Genomic DNA, 26,882 nt, shown 5'->3' on the forward strand with positions numbered 1-26,882 from the left:
AGCCTACACATGGTCGGAATTTCCGACAACAAGGTCCTATCACACATTTTCCGTCGGAAAATCCGACCGTGTGTACAGGGCATTAGTGTCACTGGTCCCCAAAAAGTTTCACTTAGCGCTGGATTTGTCCGCCGCAATATCGCAGTCTCGATATAAGTCGCTGATCACTGCCATTACTAGTAAAAAAAAATAAAAATTCCATAAATCTATCCCATAGTTTGTAGACGCTATAACTTTTGCGCAAACCAATCAATATACGCTTATTGTTGGTTTTTTTTTTTTTTTTTTTTTACCAAAAAAAGTAACAGAATACATATGAAGAAATTTGATTTTTTTTTTCTATTTTTTTCTTTATTGGATGTTTTATAGCAGAAAGTAAGAATCTACTGCTCCCTGTCATCGAGAGCAGTGATCGCTGTCATGTCAGTGGTAGCCCATCCCCCCCCCCCACAGTAAGAATCACTCCCTAGGACACATTTAACCCCCTAGTGTTTAACCCCTTCCACGCCAGTGTCATTTACAGTAATCAGTGAATTTTTATAGCACTGATCGCTGTATAAATGACAATGGTCCCAAAATAGTGTCAAAAGTGTCCGATATGTCCGCCATAATGTCGCAGTCACGATAAAAATCACAGATCGCCGCCATTACTAATAAAATTTATAATAAAAATGCCATAAAACTATCCCCTATTTTGTAGATGCTATAACTTTTGAGCAAACCAATCAATATACGCTTATTTTTTTTTCACCAAAAATATGTAGAAGAATACATATCGGCCTAAACTGAGGAAAAAATTAGTTTTTTATATATTTTTGGGGAGTATTTATTATATGTAAACAAGTGGCCTCTATGATAAAGTATTGAGGTAAAAACTATAGACATGTACCATCATCCAGGAATGAATAATTTACAAAGTTGGAAGCCTGATCCCCAGTCAGGCGACCTAAAGAAATGGGGGCATATTGGACTATTGCGGTACAATAAACATTGGTAATAATATAGAAAATATACTAATAATATAAAATTGTATAGTAGATTTTATTGATGCAGAAAATAAATCTTGGTAATACAATACAGCAAGATAAAGTTAAAAACATAGCACCAGGTGGAGTCATAGTTGTACAGTAAAACAATTGATCTCAGAAATCAATTCCTCGACTAGTTTCGCAGACATAACCGCTTCATCAGGAGGGAGTCTGAGGATGGTTTATTATGACTAAACCTAACAAAGTAAGAAAAGGTACAATGTGATATGCCAAAAAGACATCTACCGTAAAATTAGTATTATTGCATCATAATTAGAAACATATAATCAAGGTTACAGGGGGAAAGGACAAATCTGCTTACCCATGTCCCAGTTGACCCCAAGCGCGGGGCTCCACCACCCTGAAGTGATCTCCCACGGCGACCCGGGGGAGCTACAGCGATGACGGGGATGATGGGAATGAAAAAATTAGAATGGTTGGGTATACTAAGTTGCCAATCTAAGACGAGTGAACAAGTGACACATTGGATAGTGAGGAAAGTAGATTGGTGAAAGTGTGGGGACTAGTATGAGGGTTGCAATATGCAAACCAAGGGAGATGAAGGAGTGAGAGGGAAACATAAAAGTTGTAATAACAATTGTGAGAATGTGGGAACATATGTTGGGATGTAGTGTGGGAAGGTAAAGGTATGAAGGGGGGGGGGGGGGGGACGAAAGGGGAGGGAGGACTGGAGAAGTGAGGGACCAGGACAAGGGTGACGGAGAAAAGAGGAAAAGCGAGTGAGTGAAAAAACTGGAGGGAGAGGGAGGGGGGAGGGAAAAAGAGGGGGGGGAGGGGAACCGGGAAAGGGGGGAGGGGGGGGTTTTGGTATGTGAAGTAATTGAGGGCATAGTAATACCTGAGGCCGAGGGAGGGCTATTAAGGATTGCAGGCAGCGGGCGGAAGCGGGATACGGCATATTCGCCCATGCCTGGAGCATCTATAGGGGAGAAAACGTACGGTCATTATAGACCCATGCTGGTGCCCTGAGGTGCAGGACAGCAAGATAATAGGGTAAAAAGAGTAATCCCTTGTGACTTACCATGAGCTGGCCATATTACACGATGCCCGGGACCCGGAACCGACCATCAATGAATAGACAGGTGGAACCTGCCTTTAATAGCTCCCAACCGAGCGACGCTGACCACACGCCGGTGGGACGCCGGCACATGACGTCGCAGGGTCAGAGGTCCCACACCGCGCGCGCACGAGAGGATCGCGCGCCCGCGCATGCGCACCTGCCCTGAGGCTACGGGAACAAGGTCCCTGCCAGGGCAAGTGCAAGAGGAGGGGGCGGTCCCGTGTCTGAGACCGACCTCCCCGCCAGGGACCCCACCGGGCCACCGTGGAAAAACACAGGGGGAGGACCGCACACCAGCGCCCGGGCCAGGGGACAAGGAAGGGGGAGCAGAAAGTCCCAGTAGCAGAATAAATAAACAGTTGATGAAACCAAACATTAATGAAAAATAACATATTGATAATGAAAGTGTGATGAAAAAATACCATAATGGAACTAAAATTGATAAATTAGGGATTGATGAATACCCTAAAGCTGATGCAATTCACCGGCATGACATAGACCCATAGAGACTTAACTACATAATGCAGTGTATATCAGTGAGAGCCGAGGACAATTGTCACATGGTTAGGTACAATCATGTTAGAGATTAGGTGAGTAGCCAAATTAATTGTGTCTGCTCTGCCTGATGGGCGTCTGTCATGGAGGGTTGCATCAGGGTTAATATGTAAGAGGTAGTGGTATGCAGCAAATAATGAAGAATAATGAAAGAGGCCCCCCCAAAAGCGACAGACAAATGGTCGATGGGGGTTGATTAAAAATGAGGGGTGGGATAATTGGGGCCAGGGAGGTGGAGGGCAGACCAATAGCCCTATCCACTCAAGCAGCTCACTCAATGATTCCCACTCAACATAGGTGCCGGGTGTGTTATCCACCCAAAATATATATGTAAATTTATTATAGCAAAAAGTAAAAAATATTGTTTTTTTTTTTCAAAATTCTCAGCCTTTTTTAGTTTATAGCACAAAAAATAAAAAACGCAGAGGTGATCAAATACCACCAAAAGGAAGCTCTATTTGTGGGAAAAAAAGGCAACACATTTTATTTGGGTACAACGTCACATTCAGGCCCGGATTTACTCCCTTTGCCGCCCCAAGGCCGGGCCCTTCAATGCCGCTCCCCCCCCCCCCCCCACACACCACCAGAAAGAGCCCCCAGACATAATACGGTCAAAGACTGCAGACATGATACAAGAGATGGTCAGAGACTGCAATCATAGTACAGGAGATGGTCAGAGACTGCAGACATGATACAAGAGATGGTCAGAGACTGCAGACATGATACAAGAGATGGTCAGAGACTGCAATCATAGTACAGGAGATGGTCAGAGACTGCAGTTCCTATGGACATTAGTAGATAATGGCCAATCGGCCCTCTCACCTGACCCAGCGATACAGCAATGCTTCCCCTGATCAGGAGTCAGCTCACTCTGAATTGCCTGTGGCGACTCCGTTGGGTAGCACCCAGATCTGTATTCCTGCAATGACTCCATTCCTTTCTCCACCAGGGATGGCGCCAGGCTGTGTGGCTTTCCCTCTGGTGGCGCAGGGCAGCGGGGTTCTCTCTCTGATGGTGTTCCCTCAGCACTGCCCTCTCCCTCTGGAGCCCTGGGTGTACTTTCCTGGGTGTAGACCCCCCCAGGACAAACTACCCCCTTCCATTAGTACAGACCCCCCCAGGACAAACCCCCCACCATTAGTACAGACCCCCCCAGGACAAACCCCCCCTCCCTTCATTAGTACAGACCCCCCTCCCTTAGTACAGACCCCCCAGGACAAACCCACCCCCCTCCCTTAGTACAGACCCCCCCAGGACAAACCCACCTCCCTTCATTACTACAGACCCCCCCAGGAAAAACCCACCTCCCTTCATTAGTACAGACCCCCCAGGACAAACGCCCCTCTATTAGTACAACCCCCCCAGGACAACCCCCCTCCATTAGCACAAACCCCCCCAGGTCTACCCCTCTCCATTAGTACAACCCCCCCAGGTCAACCCCCACCCCCTCCATTAGCACAGACCCCCCAAGGACAAACTGCCCCCCCTTCATTAGTACAGACCCCCCAGGACAAAACCGCCCCCCCTTCATTAGTACAGACCCCCCCCAGGACAAAACCCCCCCTTCATTAGTGCAAACCCCCCAGGACAAAACCCCCCCTTCATTAGTACAAACCTCCCAGGACAAAACCCCCCCTTCATTAGTACAAACCCCCCCAGGACAAAACCCCCCCTTCATTAGTACAAACCCCCCAGGACAAACCCCCCCTTCACTAGTACAGACAACCCAGGACAACCCCCCCTCCATTAGTACAAACCCCCCCAGGTCTACCCCCCTCCATTAGTACAAACCCCCCAGGACAAACCCCCTCAATTAGTACAAACCCCCCCAGGAAAACCCCCTCTCCATTAGTACAACCCCCCCCAGGTCAACACCCACCCCCTCCATTAGCACAGACCCCCCCAAGGACAAACCGCCCCTCCCTTCATTAGTACAAACCCCCCAGGACAAACCCCCCCTTCACTAGTACAGACATCCCAGGACAACCCCCCCTCCATTAGTACAGACCCCCACCAGGACAAACCCCCCCTTCACTAGTACAGACATCCCAGGACAACCCCCCCTCCATTAGTACAACCCCCCCAGGACAAACCCCCCCTTCACTAATACAGACATCCCAGGACAACCCCCCCCTCCATTAGTACAACCCCCCCAGGACAAACCCCCCCTTCACTAGTACAGACATCCCAGGACAACCCCCCCCCCCTCCATTAGTACAACCCCTCAGGACAACCTCCCCCTCCAAGTGTGTACAATAGATAGAACAGATGGAGACAGGCACAGGCTTGGGCGGGACTCGGGAGTGAGAGACAGAGGAGAACACGCCCCCCCCCGCCGCACAGAGACCAGCCGCTCCGATCTTCGGCGGCTGCTCTCCTTCTCTGACAGGAGGAGGGAGGGGGGACGGGCTTGAGCAGCGAAAAAGACAGCGGTGGCGGCGGTGACCTGCGGAGGGAGCCGCCTCAGTCTGGACACAGAGAGGAGGAGGAGGGAGAGGAGCACTCTAGCGCTTCAGCGCCCCCACCTCTCTGGCGCCCGGGTGCACTGCATGCTGATGTTAGTGTGGGGGGCGGCGCCGCCCCTGTACCACTGCCGCCCCGAGGCCTGGCCTCGGTGGCCTTGTGGGAAATCCGGCCCTGGTCACATTACTATTATTATTATTATACAGGATTTATATAGCGCCAACAGTTTACGTAGCGCTTTACAGCTTGGGGGTAGACAGTACAAATACAATACACTTTAATACAGTAGAAATCAGAGGGCCCTGCTCCTTTACAGCTTACAATCTAAGAGGGAAGGTCAAGAGATACAAGAGGTAATAACTGTGGGGCGATGTGCTGATTGAGAAGATAAATGTACAGTTGTTAGGTGGGGGCCAGATAGGCTTCTCTGAAGAGATGAGTTTTCAGGGATCGTCTGAAAGTGGATAAAGTAGGAGAAAATCGGACGGATTGGGGTAGAGCATTCCAGAGGATGGGAGAGGCTCTGGAGAAGTCCTGAAGGCGAGCATGGGATGAGGTGACAAGGGAGTTTGAGAGCAGGGGATCTTGGGAAGAGCGAAGAGAACGATTAGGTTGGTATTTTGTGACTAGGTTAGAGATGTAGCTGGGGGCCAGGTTGTGGATGGCTTTGTAAGTTATAGTTAGTATCTTGAATTTAATTTGGTGGCTGAGTGGCAGCCAATGGAGGGATTGGCAGAGGGGTATAGCAGACGCTGAGTGGTTTGTGAACATGCTATTTTGTCAGTTAAAGTAATGCAGTGCCGTATCGCAAAAAATGGCCTGGTCATGAAGGGGGGCAAAACCTTTTCGAAGGGCAAGTGGTTAACAGTTCCCAAGGAGCTACATAGCTCCTGAGACATGTGACATTGGCGCAAGCCACCGAGCGTCTATATGAGGATCCTCTCATACCAAATAACACTTTAGTGGTACTTAGACAGTTTCTTTAGCAATTTCAGATAAACTGCTTGCTTAAACAGTGGGTAAGCATTGCCAATGTATAGATGACTTGTATTAGGTTTACAAATACTTAAAAAAGTTCCCCCAGCAGGGATTAAAACAAAAAGTATGGTGCCGTGTGCACTCATATACATCAGTGCATCACTAAAGACCACTCACCATTTCCATATAGAATGAGGACCCTGTACATCACATGATCAGTCAACCTAAAGACATCTGGAAAAGGTAAGTATCAAATAAAAATTACCGTTGGGGTGTGGAAGGGGGGTGGCTGGAGTTGAGTATTAAATCATTGCAATGTACTGTATACATTTGACCATATATCTACCTCTTTTTTCAGCTGTACCGATCCTGGAACCTATAAAATCTAAACCAGCAACACCGTCTGCTGGTCAGCAGATGGAGCTCTCCTGCAACATCCTCGGATTCTATCCGCTGGAGCTGACCATAGAATGGTATAAGGAGGATGAGTTGGTGCCACACACAGAGGACACAAAAAGGGTTGATAACCATGGCCTCTACAATGCTGTGTCCACTTTGAAGCTCACCGTTGAATTGGAGGACCTCGGGAAGAAGTTTAAGTGTAAAGTTGGCCATGAGAGCCTCGAAGAGCCCAAGATCGAAGAATGGACGTTGAATTACCCGAGTGAGTAGATATAAAAAGTGGTAAAAAAGATAATGTATAAAAACTAAGACAATGAAATAAAAAAAAAAAATTTAAAAAAGTATATTTACCAGTAGCTATCAAATATTTGCTTCTAAAGACCAACTCCACCAAAAAAAAAATATTTCAATTATGTGTAACACTATTTACTCCAGGGTCATAGGATCCATTTAGATCACTGGTTCTTAACCTTTTTTGAGTCACGGACCACTTTCGGAACCCGATAAAAGATGTGGACCCCCAAGATGATGCAAATTGAAATGGTAAAAATGGACAAACAATGAGTCATGAGCAATGGTGGCCTGTCCATAAGCGGCACAGGGGCGCTGCCCCCCTGAACCATGCACCCGTCCCCTAATCTACATGCAGGGCATCAGATGCATGGATTCCAATGAGGGTTTTTTGGGGGTTTTTTTTGAAGCACATGATTAGAGCCTGAGGCTTTAATTGGCTTCAAAAAAGGGTGGGCTCGGGGTGCAAAGCATTAATATTCGCTATTGTCTTCCTGATTCTCCTCCCAGCCAATCGATATGAAGCGATCGTATTGGCCACCGAGGAGGAGACACAGGGTGAAGCCAATGAGGAGGAGACGCAGGGTGAAACCACCGAGGAGGAAGCACAGCCTGCAACCTAGATGAGGTAAGTGCGGGTGTCAGAGAGGATCTCGGTTCAGGACACTTGCTGGGCACTCTGGAGTGGCTGCGTCGCGCTGGCTCGCGCTCCCGTGCGGGCGGGCGCCTGGGCGTGCCGGCGCGGTCGCTGTGTTTGGCGCCGATTGCCCTATTTAGGTTGCTGGGATGCTGTGCTCGGTGCTGTCCGATCATCAGCTTCCTGTTCCCGTGCTTCCTGTTTCCTGTGTACTGTTTGATCTCTCTGTGACCCCGCTTGTTTACTGGACTCTGCTCTGCTATCCGCCTGCATCTGACCCCGGCCTGCCTCCAACTTTGAACCTGCCTGACCCCTCTGTACCGTGCCGACCGCCTGCTGCCAAACCTGCTTGTGACCTGGACTTTGTATCTGCCTGCTCCTGCTCTGCACCTGTAGCTGACATGCAGCCTACCTACCATCTCCTGCCAGCTTGCATCAGGACTCTGGGCCTCATCCTTGCTAACCACCCGCCAGGCTCTCATACCATTCTGTGCTCCCGTGCCTTCTGTGTGCTCTATCAGGGGCTGGGAACCAGATACGTACGGGAGGCCAGGCCATCCTCTGCTATATTGGGTTCGTCAGTCTGATATGGGTAAGTCTGACAGCGGGGCTGGTGGGCTGACGAGCGAACGACGGGGGGGGGTTTGACTGATCGGACGACTGACAAACTGACCGTATGGGTGGGGGGTGGTGTTTGGTTTGTTTGCCAACACCCCCCCCCCCCCCCCCAAAAAAAAATATGGAGCCGTCACTGGTCAAGAGACACTAAGCGGTCACCAGTAGCAGAGTACAAAAATTTCTTTCAATGGGTAACCATTGATTGTGACAAGGGTGGGGGCTGTATAGTGAATGTAAATGCTATTTTTATTTCTAACCCCCATGGACCCCCCTGAAACAAATCCATGAACTACTTAGGGGTTCCTGGACCCCTGGGTGAAGGACCCCTGCTTTAGATGATGTAATGGGATATATTAGGGGTTTTCAGTAGGATGAAGAAGGATTAGATCTCCTTTCGAATGTTTCCTGCTATCTAGGACTCTAGGCTTATAGAGATTTCCTTCAATGGGGGAAAAACATGGCAATTGTATATAACACACAGTGCTTTAGCAAAATGTCATCTAGTTAGGGTTCAGATTTAATTTCAAATTAAATAGACGTGGTTTAATTTATATGGGATGTGGGTCATTTGAACCCATTGATACCGCCAATACATATATGTGGCATTCTCTTCTGTGGAGCCACATACAGTATATGCAGCATATTTTTGTGCAAGAATTGTGCTAGATTGCGGGTCCCCAGCACAGAGACCGAACTGTCACCAGCAGCTCCTGATTCAGGTGAATCAAATATGGATCATGTGATCACTGTAAGAGCCAATCAGTGATTATTGTGAATAAAACCTGCCCCTGTATTGTTTCTCCTCTGCAATAAGGAAAAGATACATTGTACATTTTTCTTTTTGCTGGAGGAAAAGTCTGTAAAAAAAATAAAATAAAAATAAATAAGAATAGAATTGTTACATCAGGGCGTGATCCAGATTTGTTTCAGTGTAATGCTGGCCATATACTTTCCAAAAAGTCAGATCAAACGATTTTGCCATTATGTAATGACCGAATCTTGATCGATAAATCGTTCAATGGACATAAACTAATCAGTTTTTCCTTCGTTTTGTCACATATGGCCTGTGCAAACAGTTCAGGTAAGAAACACAATTTATCGATCGTTCGGCAGAATTTTCCAACCTGTTCCTTAGATTTTTCAGCAATGAAAAGTTAAAACCAATTTTCTATTTGTGCCCATTAACCGGACGAAAAATGAACAAACCGTCCAAATTACAGATTTTCAAACAATGTTTTCGGCTAGTGTATGGCCAGCATTAACGTTAGTGTCAGTATAATGCCGGGTACACACGAGCGGACTTTACGGCAGACTTTGTCCTGCGGACTTTTCGACGGACTTTACGGATGAACGGACTTGCCTACACACGATCAACCAAAGTCCGATGGATTTGTACGTGATAACGTACACCGGACTAAAAAAGAAAGTTCATAGCCAGTAGCCAATAGCTGCCCTAGCGTTGGTTTTTGTCCGTCGGACTAGCATACAGACAAGCGGACTTTTCGACCGGACTCGAATGCGTCGGACAGATTTGAAACACGTTTCATTTTTAGGTCCGTCAAACTTTTGACAAAAAAAAAGTCTGCTGGAGCCCACACGCAATCGAATTGTCCGACGGACTCCGGTTTGCCGGACCAAGTATGCCGCAAAGTCCGGTCGTGTGTACGCGGCATCAGTGTCAGCGTGTTTAGTTCGTCCGACATACGATCTGCTGATTTTCGGATCGTTAGTACTGTGCTTTCGACAGCCGATCCAAAAGCTGGATGTGCAGACCATAACATTTTTGTATTTTGTATTTTGAACTCAACGTCCGACTTTCGTTTAATTAGTACAATTTTCATCCGAAAAAAATCGTAAGAGCAAGACTAGGCATGCTCAGAAACGAAAAGATACATACAAAACTATTCAACACATTACGTCACTTCTGACGTTGTATTCTCACATATGAAAATTTCCGTATTGTGAGTAATGCCACGTACACACAAGTGAACTTTCCGTTGGAATAAACTCTGACGGTTTTTACGACGGAGTTCCGCTGAAACGGACATGCCTACACACGATCACACCAAAGTCCATTCGTTTAGAACGCGATGACGTACGACGGGACTAGAAAAAGGAAGTTTAGCCAGTAGCCAATAGCTGCCCTAGCGTCGTTTTTGGTCCGTCGGAATAGCATACAGACGAACGTTTTTTTCCGTCTGAAAAATTTAGAACTTGTTCTATTTCTAGGTCCGTCAGAATTTTCGACAGAAAAAGTCCGATGAAGTCCACACACGATCCGAATGTCTGACGGGATGATTCTGCCGGAAAGTCCGCTCGTGTGTATGCGGCATAACAGCTTCACTTTCGACATGATACTAGCATGCCACAAAAAACGGACGAGCAGTCGTACGAAAATCTGATTGTGTGTAGAAGGCTTAAGAATTTATTCAGGTGTTTTGTTTGTTTTTTTGGTCATGGTGATGGTAAGAAATTCTCAGCTAAAGGTCAAAAAGGTGTTTTTTTTTTCTTTTCTTTTTTTTGCTATTTGCAATATTTTATTAAATGAGGTATTTCTGAAGAAATACCACATCATGGCCACCAGGTGGAGCTGACAATCATAGGAAATCGCTGTTTTAAGAAAAATATGGTCAGAAGTCAAGGTTGGGAAAATGCTTGCCACATTCATCCAATAATTTTTTTATACATACCCCTAGGTAGTTGCAAAGATATGTGAAGTTTTACTAACACTTGCCAACGTTGCAAAACTGGTTTCAAATATTAAAGTATATCTAAAAGTAAACCTTTTTTTTGGATAGAGTGGAGGGGAATAAGAACTCCTGTTAGGTTTTTTTAGTTGCTGCCTGTGCCTCCGTTATGGAGATTCACCCTCTCTATCTGTCCTGTTTTACTGCTATCATCAAAAGTGAAAGTAAAAGAAAATACCAAATTTTGGATTGTCACCAGAACAGGAATAGGGGGGGATCTTCCAATGGGGACACTAGTTCTGGTGACAACTAAGGATTCCCTCATTTTGCAGGGATTTCCTCTCACTTCCTGTTTTAGCTATGGCACAGGAAGTCACATACAGGAAGTATGGGACAAGGAAAATCTCTCCTATGGGACACAGATGGCAAAAAATCTGTCAGGGGTTATAACCCCCCCCCCTTAGTTTTTGCAAAATGAAATAAAGAAGTTCTACTTTAAAGTCAAAATGTTTAGGGAAAGGTAAAACCACTGTGACTAAAGGAAAATGGGAGAAATATGGTACTTTTCAGGTGCATGGACACATAAATACACAGATATATATTTTGTATGAAAATGATTTGTTACAAATTTTCATTTAAAGTGTTACTAAACCCACAACAGCAAAATCCGTCTGTATATGCAGGAAATCCTCTGCATTGTGTAAAAACACTGCTTGATCTTGTATGCACAGATCCTCCCCTCCTGCATTGTCCCCCTGGACATGTCCAGATAAGACAGGAGACCTTTGGAGTCAGACTGCACATGCTCAGTTTGGTGTGTATTGCCAGAGAGGTTTTTTTCTTTTCTTGGGAGAGTGCATGTGATCAGCAGAGGGCCAATCACCACTGTCCAGACAGGAGCCCTGCAGCCTCATAGGACAGCTCAGTGCAGTATGAAAACTCCTCCTACAAGCTGTAACCAGGAACTGATTGAAATCACAAGACTGCTATATACTGCTGATGAGAAAAGGTATTTAGCAGTTTATATTTAATAAAATAATTGCATTTCCATGTTCTGTGTACTGTAGGAGACCAGATATGGTGAATGCAGAGTCCTGGGTTTAGTAACACTTCAATTACAAAAATGTTTTAGATCAAAAGCATACTGTACAGCAGGGATATGCAATATGATGTCACTCATCACGCATGTTATTCAACATGTTTCGCCTATTCAGGCTTCTTCAGGAAAATGTGTGGTGATACTACTGGCAAAATGAACAGAAATGAATCAAAACAATATCACACAAACATTGTGAAATTGCAAAAATAATTTGTTTACTATACATGTGTGACAATAAAGGCTTCCTCCACCTATCGATAAACAGTCTCCCAAAAGAGGATCCCTGCCTCCCATTTTTTTTTTTTTTTGCGTTTCAGATTACCCTTCACTTCCTGTCCTGTCCAGAAAAGCAAAAATGTCTATGTAGGCCCAAAATCTGTTTCAATATGATTAGCATTATCCCCCATTGTGTACATTTTTCTTAAACAAATAAGCTTTTGTTAGTCTGTTTCAAAGTTCTTTACCTGGAGACCCTGCCAGTACCAGCACTTCCTGTTGCAGACTGACAACAATTAGCAGCAGTGTTGTCAGCATAGGTGGGCGCAGCCTATTGCATTAGGGTGTGCACCCCAAAGTTCAAACACATATGTGTGTGTGTGTGTGTGTGTGTATATATATATATATATATATATATATATATATATATATATATATATACAGTCAGGTCCATAAATATTGGGACATCGACACAATTCTAATCTTTTTGGCTCTATACACCACCACAATAGATTTGAAATGAAATGAACAAGATGTGCTTTAACTGCAGACTTTCACTTTTTATTTGAGGGTATTTACATCCAAATCAGGTGAACGGTGTAGGAATTACAACAGTTTGTACATGTGCCTCCCACTTTTTAAGGGACCAAAAGTAATGGGACAGATTAACAATCATCCATCAAACTTTCACTTTTTAATACTTGGTTGCAAATTCTTTTCAGTCAATTACAGCCTGAAGTCTTGAATGCATAGACATAACCAGATGCTGGGTTTCATCCCTGGTGATGCTCTGCCAGGCCTCTACTGCAACTGTCTTCAGTTCCTGCTTGTTCTTGGGGCATTTTCCCGTCAGTTTTGTCTTCAGCAAGTGAAATGCATGCTCAATCGGATTCAGGTCAGGTGATTGACTTGACCATTGCATAAAATTCCACTTCTTTCCCTTTAAAAACTCTTTGGTTGCTTTTGCAGTATGCTTTGGGTCATTGTCCATCTGCACTGTGAAGCGCCGTCCAATGAGTTCTGAAGCATTTTGCTGAATATGAGCAGATAATATTGCCCGAAACACTTCAGAATTCATCCTGCTGCTTTTGTCAGCAGTCACATTATCAATAAATACAAGAGAACCAGTTCCATTGGCAGCCATACATGCCCACGCCATGACACTACCACCATGCTTCACTGATGAGGTGGTATTCTTTGGATCATGAGCAGTTCCTTTCCTTCTCCATACTGTTCTCTTTCCATCACTCTGGTACAAGTTGATCTTGGTCTCATCTGTCCATAGGATGTTGTTCCAGAACTGTGAAAGCTTTTTTAGATGTTGTTCTGGCAAACTTTAATCTGGCCTTCCTGTTTTTGAGGCTCAATGGATTACATCTTGTGGTGAACCCTCTGTATTCACTCTGGTGAAGCCTTCTCTTGATTGTTGACTTTGACACACATACACCTACCTCCTGGAGAGTGTTCTTGATCTGGCCAACTGTTGTGAAGGGTGTTTTCTTCACCAGGGAAAGAATTCTTCGGTCATCCACCACAGTTGTTTTCCATGGTCTTCCGGGTCTTTTGTTGCTGAGCTCACCGGTGCGTTCTTTCTTTTAAAGGATGTTCCAAACAGTTGATTTGGCCACACCTAATGTTTTTGCTATCTCTCTGATGGGTTTGTTTTAATTTTTCAGCCTAATGATGGCTTGCTTCTCTAATAGTGACAGCTCTTTGGATCTCATATTGAGAGTTGACAGCAACAGATTCCAAATGCAAATAGCACACTTGAACTAAACTCTGGACCTTTTATCTGCTCCTTGCAAATGGCATAATGAGGGAATAACACACACCTGGCCATGGAACAGCTGAGCAGCCAATTGTCCCATTACTTTTGGTCCCTTAAAAAGTGGGAGGCACATATACAAACTGTTGTAATTCCTACACCGTTCACCTGATTTGGATTTAAATACCCTCAAATTAAAGCTGAAAGTCTGCAGTTCAAGCACATCTTGTTCGTTTCATTTCAAATCCATTGTGGTGGTGTATAGAGACAAAAAGATTAGAATTGTGTTGATGTCCCAATATTTATGGACCTGACTGTATATATATATATATATATATATATATATATATATATATATATATATATATATATTAGGGTCGTCCCAATACCACTTTTTTAAGACCATGTACAAGTACCGATACCTTTTTTCAAGTACTCGTCAATACCGGTTACGATACTTTTTTTTTAATGTCATGTGACAGTAGAGGTGCGCATCTTCACTGACCTCGCGATTCGATTCGATTACGATTATCCTGTCCACGATTCGATTTGATTCGATTCCGCGATGCATCACGATGCATCACGATTACTGCGCTCGGTTTTCATCCAAAAAATTCAAGCAGTCAGAAGAACTCAATTTTTTTATTTTATCTGTTCTTAAAAAAAAAAAAAAAAGACAACACACCCTGCATGTAGCAAAGTGTAAATTACAGCAGACAACTTATAGAGGAGTTCCAGACTGCCCCCAAACTACTACAAGAGAGGGTCAGAGACTGCAGACATGATACAGGAGAGGGTCAGAGACTGCAGACATGATACAGGAGAGGGTCAGAGACTGCAGACATAATACAGCAGAGGGTCAGAGACTGCAGACATAATACAGCAGAGGGTCAGAGACTGCAGACATAATACAGTAGAGGATCAGAGACTGCAGACATGATACAGCAGAGGATCAGAGACTGCAGACATGATACAGCAGAGGATCAGAGACTGCAGACATGATACAGCAGAGGATCAGAGACTGCAGACATGATACAGCAGAGGGTCAGAGACTGCAGACATGATACAGCAGAGGGTCAGAGACTGCAGACATGATACAGCAGAGGGTCAGAGACTGCAGACATGATACAGCAGAGGGTCAGAGACTGCAGACATAATACAGGAGATGATCAGAGACTGCAGACATGATACAGGAAATGGTCAGAGACTGCAGACATGATAGAGGAGATGGTCAGAGACTGCAGACTTAGTACAGGAGATGGTCCGAGACTGCGGACATGATACAAGAGAGGGTCATAGACTGCGGACATGATACAAGAGAGGATCAGAGACTGTGGACAATGTCCCCATAACGTCCCCCCAAATGATAATGTATGTCATTTCATTAATTATGTTTTATATATGTCTTAGTGATTGATTCACATCACAACTTCATTAATAACTTTTTTTTCTGTATGATTTATGGTTTCTCTCATCACAGATCCCACACATGCAACGCTGCATGTGTGGGGTCGGTGATGAGCGAAACCATAAATCATACAGAAAAAAAAGTTATTAATGAAGTTGTGATGTGAATCAATCACTAAGACAATAAGACATATATAAAACATAATTAATAAAATGGCACTGTCACTTGTTAGGTTAACCATCAAGTTTATTTTAACTTTATTTTTACTTGTGCATACAGTAACTAATGATTGCTGCAGGAGCACACAGGAGCCAGAGAGGAGACTACCTGCCTCCAATGGGGGAAACACAATGCCAGTCGAGTGGCAGAACTTGGGGGTGCTCACTGCTCGCTCAGTAGCAGTATCACTGGATCTAAGTATCAGGGGCGGGGGGGGGGACTGCGGTGTCCGCCAGCCGCACAGCACAGAACGCCAGGGGATGGAACAAGGGGGGCAACCATGTAGCCTAATGCTACCCGGGGAAAGCGGCAGCACCGGCACTGCTGCAGTTAGCTAGGGAGAGCAGAGGAAACCTCTCGCGGCTCGACTTCCGGGTTCCAGGAGCTACGGTCACCTGACCAGCCGCGTCACACCTCACACAGGCTCCAGCGAACGCTGTGTTTCCCGACGTGGCTGGGGATGACCTCGTCGAAAGGGGGGCGCGGCTAACGCCCACGGCTCAGTGTGGAGAGGCAGGGCACAGCGCTTTCAGCTCCCTTCAGAGGGGCGGGGCGGGGCATAGCGTGGCAGGCAGATAGATCAGGTCATTTAAAAATCGATTTTTAGCGGTCGCAGCATCGATGCCGAATCGCAGACGGCCGAATCGCGATGCATCGATGCTGCGATTAAATTCAACACCCCTATGTGACAGTGGCACTAATGTGCAGCACTGATGACGCGTGGACTGTATCAGTATTTTTTTTTTTTTACAACTTTATTTTTACTATTTTTTTTTACAATGCTTTCTTTTTTTGAAGGGAGGGGTGGGGGGAGAGTGGATGGTGTCAGTGTGGTTCTAATTTAATTTTTTATTATGTTTACAATTTAACCTTTTAAATATTTATTAAATTTTTTTATTTTTTATCAGCCCTGTTGGAGATATCAGGGGTCCCAAGTCCTGTGAGTGAGGGGGGGGGTGGGGGTGGTTGGAGCAGTGCTGTTGGGGGGGGGGGCTCAGGAGCGCTGTCAGTCCTGCTAGCCAAGAGCGGGGGGGAGTGCTGTCAGTGCTATATACCCAATGCTGACCTATATAACCTGATCTGTACTGCTGACCTATATACCCCATCTGTAATGCTGACCTATATAAGGGGTGGGACTTATAAGAAGTGGGGGGGTTCAAAAAGGAAGGGCGGGGTCTGGCGCCCTCCCATCCTAAAACTTCAACGGCCGCCACTGCAGTTTGCGCTATGCTCAGTGATGAATGGACAGTCAGTGTTCATTCGGAAAAGGAAAGAGCCGTTAAATTACTGATTTACCGGCTCCTTCCTCCACTCTCCATTCTGACTGATCCAGGACAAAGAGGGCGGAGGAGCACGAAGGGGGACCGGAGCAGAGCACGGAGGGGGACCGGAGGAGCACGGAGGGGGACACAGAGGGGGGCCGGAAGAAGATACGTGGACAGTCAGGGATGATCGGTGCGGCAGTGGGGGGAGTTACAAGCACCGATCCCCCTGTCTAGATTGCAATAAAGCCACTGAAAGCCATTGGAGGGAGAGGAGGAGAAGCAGCTGTCAGCTGCTTTATTGAAATCTATACAGGGGGATTGGTGCTTGTAAATCCGCCCACCGCGCACCGATCATCCCTGACTGCCCAGGTATCGGATCAAGCATCTGACCAGAAGTACTCGGGCAAATGCTCGGTATCGGCATCAATACCAATACTAGTATCGGTATTGGGACAACCCTAATATATACAGTTGTGCTCATAAGTTTACATACCCTGGCAGAATTTATGATTTCTTGGCCATTTTTCAGAGAATATGAATGATAACACAAAAACATTTCTTTCACTCATGGTTAGTGTTTGGCTGAAGCCATTTATTATCAATCAACTGTGTTTATTCTTTTTAAATCATAAGGACAACAGAAACTACCCAAATGACCCTGATCAAAAGTTTACATACCCTGGTGATTTTGGCCTTATAACATGCACACAAGTTGACACAAAGGGGTTTGAATGGCTATTAAAGGTAACCATCCTCACCTGTGATCCGTTTACTTGTAATTAGTGTGTGTGTATAAAAGGTCAATGAGTTTCTGGACTCCTGACAGACCCTTTCATCTTTCATCCAGTGCTGCACTGACGTTTCTGGATTCTGTGTCATGGGGAAAGCAAAAGAATTGTCAAAGGATCTGCGGGAAAAGGTAGTCAAACTGTATAAAGTAGGAAAGGGATATAAAAAGATATCCAAGGAATTGAGAATGCCAATCAGCAGTGTTCAAACTCTAATCAAGAAGTGGAAAATGAGGGGTTCTGTTGAAACCAAACCACGGTCAGGTAGACCAACTAAAATTTCAGCCACAACTGCCAGGAAAATTGCTCGGGATGCAAAGAAAAACCCATAGATAACTTCAGGTGAAATACAGGACTCTCTGAAAACATGTGGTGTGGCCGTTTCAAGATGCACAATAAGGAGGCACTTGAAGAAAGATGGTATTTGTGGCTTTATGGTCAAGTCGCCAGAAGAAAGCCATTACTACGCAAATGCCACAAAGTATCCCACTTACAATACGCCAAAAGCACAGAGACAAGCCTCAAACCTTCTGGCACAAAGTCATTTGGAGTGATGAGACCAAAATTGAGCTTTTTGGCCACAACCATAAACACTACATTTGGAGGGGAGTCAACAAGGCCTATGATGAAAGGTACACCATCCCTACTGTGAAACACGGAGGTGGATCGATGATGTTTTGGGGATGTGTGAGCTACAAAGACACAGGAAATTTGGTCCAAATTGTTGGCAAGATGAATGCAGTATGTTATCAAATACTGGAGGGACATTTGCATTCATCAGCCAGGAAGCTGCGCATGGGACGTACTTGGACATTCCAACATGACATTGATCCAAAACACAAGGCCAAGTTGACCTGTCATTGGCTACAGCAGAATAAAGTGAAGGTTCTGGAGGGGCCATCTCAGTCTCCTGACCTCAATATCATTGAGCCACTCTGGGGAGATCTCAAACGTGCCGTTCATGCAAGACAGCCCAAGAATTTACAGGAACTGGAGGCTTTTTGCCAAGAGGAATGGGCAGCTTTACCATCTGAGAAGATAAAGAGCCTCATCCACAAATACCACAAAAAACTTCAAGCTGCCATCGATGTTAAAGGGGGCAACACACGGTATTAAGAACTGGGGTATGTAAACTTTTGATCAGGGTCAATATAATATAAAAGGATACAAGGAAAAAGAATATAAAAAGAGTAAACACAGCTGATTGATGATAAATGGCTTCAGCCAAACACTAACCATGAGTGAAAGAAAAGTTTTTGTGTTATCGTTCATATTCTCTGAAAAATGGCCAAAGAAATCATAAATTCTGCCAGGGTATGTAAACTTATGAGCACAACTGTGTGTGTATATATAATATGTGTGTATATATACATATATATATATATATATATATATATATATATATACACATATATATATATACACATATATATATATATATATATATATATATATATATATATATATATATACACACACACATATATATATATATATACATATATATATATATATATATACATATATATATATATACATATATATGACAGGGGACGGTGTCAGTAGGAATTGATGTCAGTAGGTTTTCTGTTTTTTTTATTATGACTTTTTTACAATTCGTTATTGTTTACTTTTTTTTTTTTACAATAATTTTTTATTTTTTGTAGAAGTCCACTAGGGGACCTTGGGGAAACATCAGAGGTATATTAGACAACTGATGTCTCACTTTTGAGGTAGAGAAAGGGACTGAGGACAGAGATTCCCCAGTCCCCTTCTCTGCAGCCAGGCAGCAGGGGGAATCTGCACAGTACAGGGTGATTAGGGTGTGCCCAGGCAGGAAGTGCTATTACTGGCAGGATCTACAGGTTAAAACTTTGCTACATATTTATAAAAGGATGATTTACAAAAAGATTTAGATACACGTTATACTGCATAACATTCAGCTTTGATGTCGGGCTGCTGGAGACACTCTGTGAAAGCCATGTTAATTTAATATTTCCATATATGTATTTATTGTATGTCCACAGAACAACCGCTGTGGACGCCGTACAAGATGAACCTGGATCCACCATGAAAAAGGAGGATTAAGAAGATGAATGTAAACCATTACCTGAGCCTGAATGCAGCAAATCTCACCATTATATACTGTTTAGAACCTTACCGATTACATAAAGTGGCACTACACTGTATCTGAGCACCACAAACCAAAAACCCTATTTAATTCATTTTTAATATTTAAAGCAAGCTCCCCCTATCCATCCATGTCTTCATGCTTTATTTTGTTGAGAAATCACTTTCAATCACTAGCATTTCTGGCTGAGGCCATCTTGAGTAAGAGCAGATGATTCACGTAGCACCTATTTCCTGGAATCCATCTGCCCTTATCTCAGGCATGCAAGCAAAAGAGGGTGTACTTAGCAAAGAAAGCCCCTCCTGCCCTCCTGAAGACAATAGGAATGTATGACATCATTTGCCTAGGCATGGAAACCAGGAAGTAACTTAAGAAATGTAAAAAAAAAAGTTTAAAACAAGCAAATATGAAATACTTTCCTATCCATTTACTAATGCTAGCAGCATGGGACTTAAAAATAGTTGACGTTGATTGAGAGAATGAAGTTCCACTTTTATATATATTCAAATATATAGTAATAATAATATAATTCAAAAGGTAACTTTTATAATATAACTGTAATAGAAATGTTCAGTTAATTTTCTTCAGAATTCATGTGAACAGACCCTTTTGGCCATTTTTTTACACTTAACGTGGTTCTAAAGGCACACGTTTTTTTACCTCAATGCATTCTATACATGAAGGTAAAAAAACCTCCTCTGTGCAGGAGCCCCCTCCCCCCCTCCAGTACTTACCTGAGCCCCATTGCGATCCACAATGTGCACAAAAGCGTCAGAGTGTCAGTGCACTGGGGACTGTCCTGAAACAGCAGAAGGAGCTGTTGGCTCCCACTGCTGTCAATCACAGCCAGTGTGCCAATGAGGAGAGAGAGAGGGCCCTGGGCTGAACCATGGCTCTGTGTGTAAATGGACACACACAGCAGTGGCTAGGGAGTGAGCCTGCTTGGGTGCCCCCATTGCAAGCTGCTTGCTATAGGGCACTCAGCAGGAGGGAGGGGCTAGGAGCTCTAGCAGGGGACCCAAGAAGAGGTGGATTGGGGCTCTGTGCAAAATCATTACACGGAGCAAGAAAGTATGACATGTATGTTAGTTTTATTAACCCTGTCATGACTAAGCCTATTTCTGACATTTGGTGTTTACAAGTTAAAATCTATATTTTTTGCTAGAAAATTACTTAGAACCCCCAAACATTATGTATATTTTTTTAGCAGAGAATCTAGAGAATAAAATGGTGATTGTTGCAATATTTTATGTCACACGGTATTTGTGCAGCGGTCTTTTAAACGCAACTTTTTGGGGAAAAAGACACTTTCATGAATTTTAAAAAAACGAAACAGTAAAGTTAGCCCAATTATTTTGTATAATGTGAAAGATGATGTTACGCCGAGTAAATAGATACCAAATATGTCACACTCGTGGAATGGCGACAATCTACGGTACCTAAAAATCTCCATAGGCAACATTTAAAAAAAAATAACGGTTATCAGGTTAGAGTTACAGAGGAGGTTTAGTGCTAGAATTATTGCTCTCGCTCTGACAATCGCAGCAATACCTCACATGTGTGATTTGAACACCGTTTACATATGCGGGCACAACTTCCCTATGCGTTTTCTTTGCTGTGTGAGCTCGCGGGGACGGGGGCGCTTTAAAATTTTTTTTTTTTTTTTTTAATTTCATTTTATTTTATTTTTTTACATTGTGTTTTTTTTTTTTTTTTTTTTTTGATCACTTTTATTGCTGTCACAAGTAATGTAATGTGGTGACAGGTACTCTTTATGGAGGGATCGGGGGTCTAAAAGACCTCCAATCCCTCCTTTGCACTTCAAAGTATTCAGATTGCCGTTTTCGGCGATTCTGAATACTGTATATTTTTTTAAATAATGTATAATAATGTAGAATAGAATAATGTATATTTTTTAAAAACAGGCGCCATTGGCAGCCGAGTAAACAGGAAGTGACGTCACTTCCGTGTTTACAGAGAGAAGACTGGAACAAAGCTGTTACCGGCTTTGTGCCAGTCTCTCTCCAGCCTCTGGAAGAGGCGGATCGATGATTGGGACTCCTGGTGGCTCGGAAGCCCGGTAAGAGCGGCGGGAGGGCGCTCCTCCGGGATAACAACCGAGCGGCTTTTAGCTGCATCGGTTGTTATCCCTGGATAGCCGATCGCCCGCTCTTAAAAACGGTAACGGGATGATGCCTGCAGCTGCAGGCATCATCCCGGTATAACCCCCGAAAGCCGAGGCCGCGTATCTGCGTACGCTCGGCGGGAAGGGGTTAAACAATTGAGTTTAATATCACTTTAAGGTGGTCAGTTTGGGAGGGACTGCCTGTTTTTACCACCCTGCACAATGTGAAAGAGGCTTTAGCATTGATTGACTTATTACCTCAAGGTTGCTTTAAGCATCCACTACTCTTTACATTAAATACGGTACTTTCTAAGGCTAGGTATTTTTGGTTGAGAAATACATACAAATATATTTAAATGGTTACATTTAGGAAAAGAGAAAACTATACTTCTGAAAAAGCTATGGGTTTACGTGATATTCTATTTCAGGCTACCAACAATGTTAACATAACCGTTTAATAATAGGAATGAACTAGCAGAAGTGGGAGTAGAAAATGTTCTGGCATCAGTGGAAGTAAAAAAAAAAAGTAAAATAGTGCCCTATCATTGGTGTGAGTGGGAGGAATTGTTCCCCATGCTTGGTATTATTGGGATGAATAGTACCTCATCATTGGTGTCAATGGGAAGAATAGTGCCCCATCCTTGGTGTCAGTGGGAGGAATAGTTCCCCATCCTTGGTGTGAGTGGGAGGAATAGTTCCCCATCCTTGGTGTGAGTGGGAGGAATAGTTCCCCATCCTTGGTGTCAGTGGGAGGAATAGTTCCCCATCCTTGGTGTCAGTGGGAGGAATAGTGCCCCATCCTTGGTGTCAGTGGGAGGAATAGTGCCCCATCATTGGTGTCAGTGGGAGGAATAGTTCCCCATCCTTGGTGTCAGTGGGAGTAATAGTTCCCCATCCTTGGTGTCAGTGGGAGGAATAGTTCCCCATCCTTGGTGTCAGTGGGAGGAATAGTTCCCCATCCTTGGTGTCAGTGGGAGGAATAGTTCCCCATCCTTGGTGTCAGTGGGAGGAATAGTGCCCCATCCTTGGTGTCAGTGGGAGGAATAGTTCCCCATCCTTGGTGTCAGTGGGAGGAATGGTGTCCCATCATTGGTGTCAGTGGGAGGAATGGTGCCCCATTATTGGTGTCAGTGGGAGGAATGGTGCCCCATTATTGGTGTCAGTGGGAGGAATGGTGCCCCATTATTGGTGTCAGTGGGAGGAATGGTGCCCCATTATTGGTGTCAGTGGGAGGAATGGTGCCCCATTATTGGTGTCAGTGGGAGGTATGGTGCCCTATAATTGGTGTCACTGGGAGAAGTTAAGCCCCCTTGTTGGTGTCCCTGGAAGGAATAGTAGCCTATCATTGAAAAGTGTGAGTGTGAGGAATTATGCTCCACAATTGGAGGGAATGGTGGCTTGTAGTTGGTATCAGTAGGAGGAATAATGCCTCGTATCAGTGGGAGGAATGGTGGCGCTCCAAGGCCTGGATAAAAGCAAGCAAAGGGCTTCACCTGGCCCGTGGGCCACAGTTTGGAGACCAGACCACTGATATGAAATCATACCAGGGTACTAGCATGATGTGCTATGCAGAGTCTGGAGTGATGGAAATACATTAGCACAATGTAACATGACCAAAGTGCTGAAGGATGGTTTTGTCTCTCAGCCATATATACTGTATAGTATACAGCACTCTTCCCCTAATGATACTGAAACACTATTTCTACATACTGTATATCATTACTGTATACAACTATACATGTGCCTGTATATGAGTGAATTCATTTTATAAATGTATGTATTTTTATTTATAACATTTGTAGGACTGATTCAGATTGTGTATTTATTGTAAAAAATACCTGCCCTAAACGTTTCACCGATGCACATTAATTTTGTATCCTTTTAAAAAAAAAATCTATCGTTTGGAGTACTGTATGTTCTTATGACTTGACACAAATGAGTACCTTTTTATAGTGATTAAAATCACATTGTTTATAATGTGCCTGTTTGTTGGATGTTTTTTGTTCTGCATGTTACCAAACTGGAGAAAAGTTATACTATCTCAACATACTCTTTGTTACAGTATAGTGAAGGTTGTGTTGGGAGATCAGTCACTGGAAATCCAGCAGACTTTATGGGGTTGATTTACTAAAGGCAAATAGACAGGTCACTTTTTCAAGTGCAATGTTCCAGAGATGAGTGTAGCACCCTCTACCTTAGGTAGGTGCTAGGAAAGGTTTTTTCTTTGTAGTGCAGGTAAATTTGGGCAGGCCTAGCTAAGGCTAGGCCTGTTTGTTTTGATCTGTGGGGTTGGGAGTAGCTTAGGGTAGGCTGGTGACTCACAGGCAGCATTCATTCTTGGTTACCTCCCTCTGGCGTCTAGAAGACTCTAGAAGCAGAGGAGGGGAAGCTGTTTGGTCAGGGCTCCTCAAACATCCCAATCTCCAACCTGGATTGGCAGGGGACAGGCCTCCCTAAATACCCAGGGTCAGCCCAGCTGGGGAGGAGTTGTTCCGGTGGAAGAACTGGAGATGGAGTGTTAGGCTGTCGGGGCCTTTGAGGGAGCCCCCTACTCTGGGGGGGGACCTTGGGCCAGGGGTTCAGAGCTGAACAGGAACCCCATACAACCCAAGGGGTGTCCTAAGCAGGAGAAGGGGAGGACAGGATCCACCGGGTGTCGGTGAGTGACAGGCACAGTCGGAAAAGCTGGGAGAGGCATGCTGGAGGGGACTGGGAGTGTGCAGTCTGAGATGCATGTAGAGCCAGCGGGAGAGATTATGATGTTGCTGGCATTGAAGTCAGGCCACTGCAATCAGGAGGGCTGTCAGGGTCTGCAAAGGGCTGACTGGAATCAGTAGTCCACCAAAGAGGGCAGCTAGCACCAGAACTCTCTTTTGCTTCACCATAGGGGTCCGCGGCCCCCTGACATCTCAACTCCCGTGAGTCGCGGGAGTCTCCCGCATTTGGGTGCAGGCTTCTGGTCCACCGTGAGCGACGGGCGATCTCCCGGCTGAGCCTGCCACTCAGCCACAGACAGAGCAGCTCGAGCGGCTGCAATGATGGGCATGGTGAGGCTAAAATGATGGACACAGTAAGGCTGCATTTAATTGGGGGGGGGGGGGGGGGGTCAGCTGTGTCGCAAAACCCTGAAATGAGTTTTTGCATTTTGCAGGTTGGGATGTCTGGGTGTCTGCCTGTAATAAGGCATTCTGCAAAGACTTTACTGAGACCAGTGTCAGGCCTAACCATGTGCTAGCTGTTCCTGAAGAATAGTGCTGGAGGGAGAAGGAGAGATAGTCTGCAGCAAGTGTTGTGCAGGAGGACACTATCTGAATTGTCCCAAGCCATGCAAGAATCTTTCCTGGGCATCCCATAAATTCCTTAACCCCATCCAAGTTCTAATCCCTCAATAAAATACAAAAACAAAGCTGATGGACTTTTCATTGTCTTGAAGTGACTGGAAGTGAATGCCGGGCTGGGCAGGGTGATAGGTAGGCCACATCACTCAGAAGCCCCTACTGGGGGACCACTACATTAGTAAGTGAGGGAGAGCTCTGCTGACTTCCATCATCCAATCATGTGCAAGCAAAAAGTGCTGTTTTTTTCCCTTGCATGAGATTGGACATTCATTGTAAAGTGAAGCTTTACCTCATTTACTAAGCTTTTAGCAACTGCACTTGCAAAGTCTATTTGCCTTTAGTAAATCAACCCTGTTTCTCAGACACAGAGCTCACCTTGTGCATTCCAGTAGATATGCAAAGCCTGAGCACCTCTTGCTCTTGTCCTTGTCCTTGTTCAACTGCTTGGTGCCCTGGGTACCAAGCCTGGGGCTGCCATCAAAATAACAATGCCATTCCCCATTAGCTCCCATTGGTAAGCAGGGATGTAAGCAGTACACTTATCTGCTTGCATACAAAAGGCATCCTGTCTCCCTCCAATCTCTTTGCATACTACCTGCAAGGACTCATTGGGTCCTTTGGTTTGCCCTGCCTCTGCCACCATTCTCCATCTGCCACCCTACACTACAGGCAAGCCACAATGGCAGAAGGAGTTACAGAACTTACAATAGGGTCATCTCTCAGTAGGGGACTCAATTACAATTATCAAGAACATAAGTGAATGGTGGATCATCTGACTGGGTCTAGTTCCATGGTGCAGTGTGGAATTGCTGTGTAAGGAGTGTCAGCACACTGGCCAAGCAACTTGCATGTTCAGAAGAGTACCGGGGGCATTTTGGTTGGGAATCAGATTTTTTAACTTCTTCCTTTATTGCCAAACGGCAACTTTACATTGCTGGACTGCGAGGCAACTGTGAGCCAAGCGCTTGGCACGTATTTGCAGTGCCCCCTCATTGAGCGAGTTTGATAGGAGGTTCCCATAGAGGCTCACATTCCATCACCACCTAACAAACCTCCAAACTGATGACCACTCTACATCCCATCTATACTAATAACTCTCTATGAAATGCTCACCCCCATAAAATATCACATGCAGAGGACTCAACTTATAACCACCCCAGACACACACCCCCCTCCCATTTTTCCAGACAATCCTGCTAACATTACTGCTAAAAACCTTCCAAGTCATGACTGGGGACAAGATTTAGATTCACTCAAATAAGAATTTGCCTCAAATATCAGATATTTGCATTCAATATGAACAGGCAAATCTTAGCTGAATCCACATGGGTGAACATTGACTTTTACCCAGTGGCGGTGCGTCCATAAGGGTGCATGGGAGCCGCCCCCTCTCTCCAGCCACCCCCTCTATAACCAATGAATAGATTCATGTATGGCATGAATCTATCCATGGCCGCCGCTGCCACCCCTATTCAGGTGCCCGCCCCCTTTTTGGGCGCCAGGCGCCCGAATTACAGCAGCGGGGGGTGTTTTTGAAGCACCTGATTAGAGTCTTAAGCTCTAATAGGCGCCAAAAAAGGTGACCTGCGAGCGCCATGCTTGCCGCTTGCAGTTCACCCAGGTGTGTTAGAACAGCGAATGAATATTCGCTGTCCTAACACTGAACCGCCTCTCTGCCAATCAGGTGCTCGAGTCTGTTACCCGTCACCTGATTGGCTGAAACGACTGGTGCTGTGATTGGACGACTGATGGGAGGAGAGGACGGGAGGAGACACATGGAGGACACCG

At 44.9% G+C, this 26,882-nt stretch overlaps 1 protein-coding gene across 1 annotated transcript in view; it reads left to right on the plus strand.

The window, feature by feature from the left end:
- LOC141111895 (uncharacterized) overlaps positions 1 to 23,737 on the plus strand; it is an 82,883-nt gene extending 59,146 nt beyond the window's left edge. The window contains exons 7-8 of the mRNA XM_073604106.1: positions 6,464 to 6,769; positions 19,528 to 23,737. Of these exons, the coding sequence (XP_073460207.1) occupies positions 6,464 to 6,769; positions 19,528 to 19,574 (353 nt within the window). The 3' untranslated portion in view covers positions 19,575 to 23,737. The remainder of the gene's footprint in view (positions 1 to 6,463; positions 6,770 to 19,527) is intronic.
- The last annotated feature ends 3,145 nt before the right edge of the window (positions 23,738 to 26,882 follow it).

This window comes from Aquarana catesbeiana, linkage group LG11, assembly GCF_042186555.1.
Source record: "Aquarana catesbeiana isolate 2022-GZ linkage group LG11, ASM4218655v1, whole genome shotgun sequence".
NCBI lineage: Eukaryota > Metazoa > Chordata > Amphibia > Anura > Ranidae > Aquarana > Aquarana catesbeiana.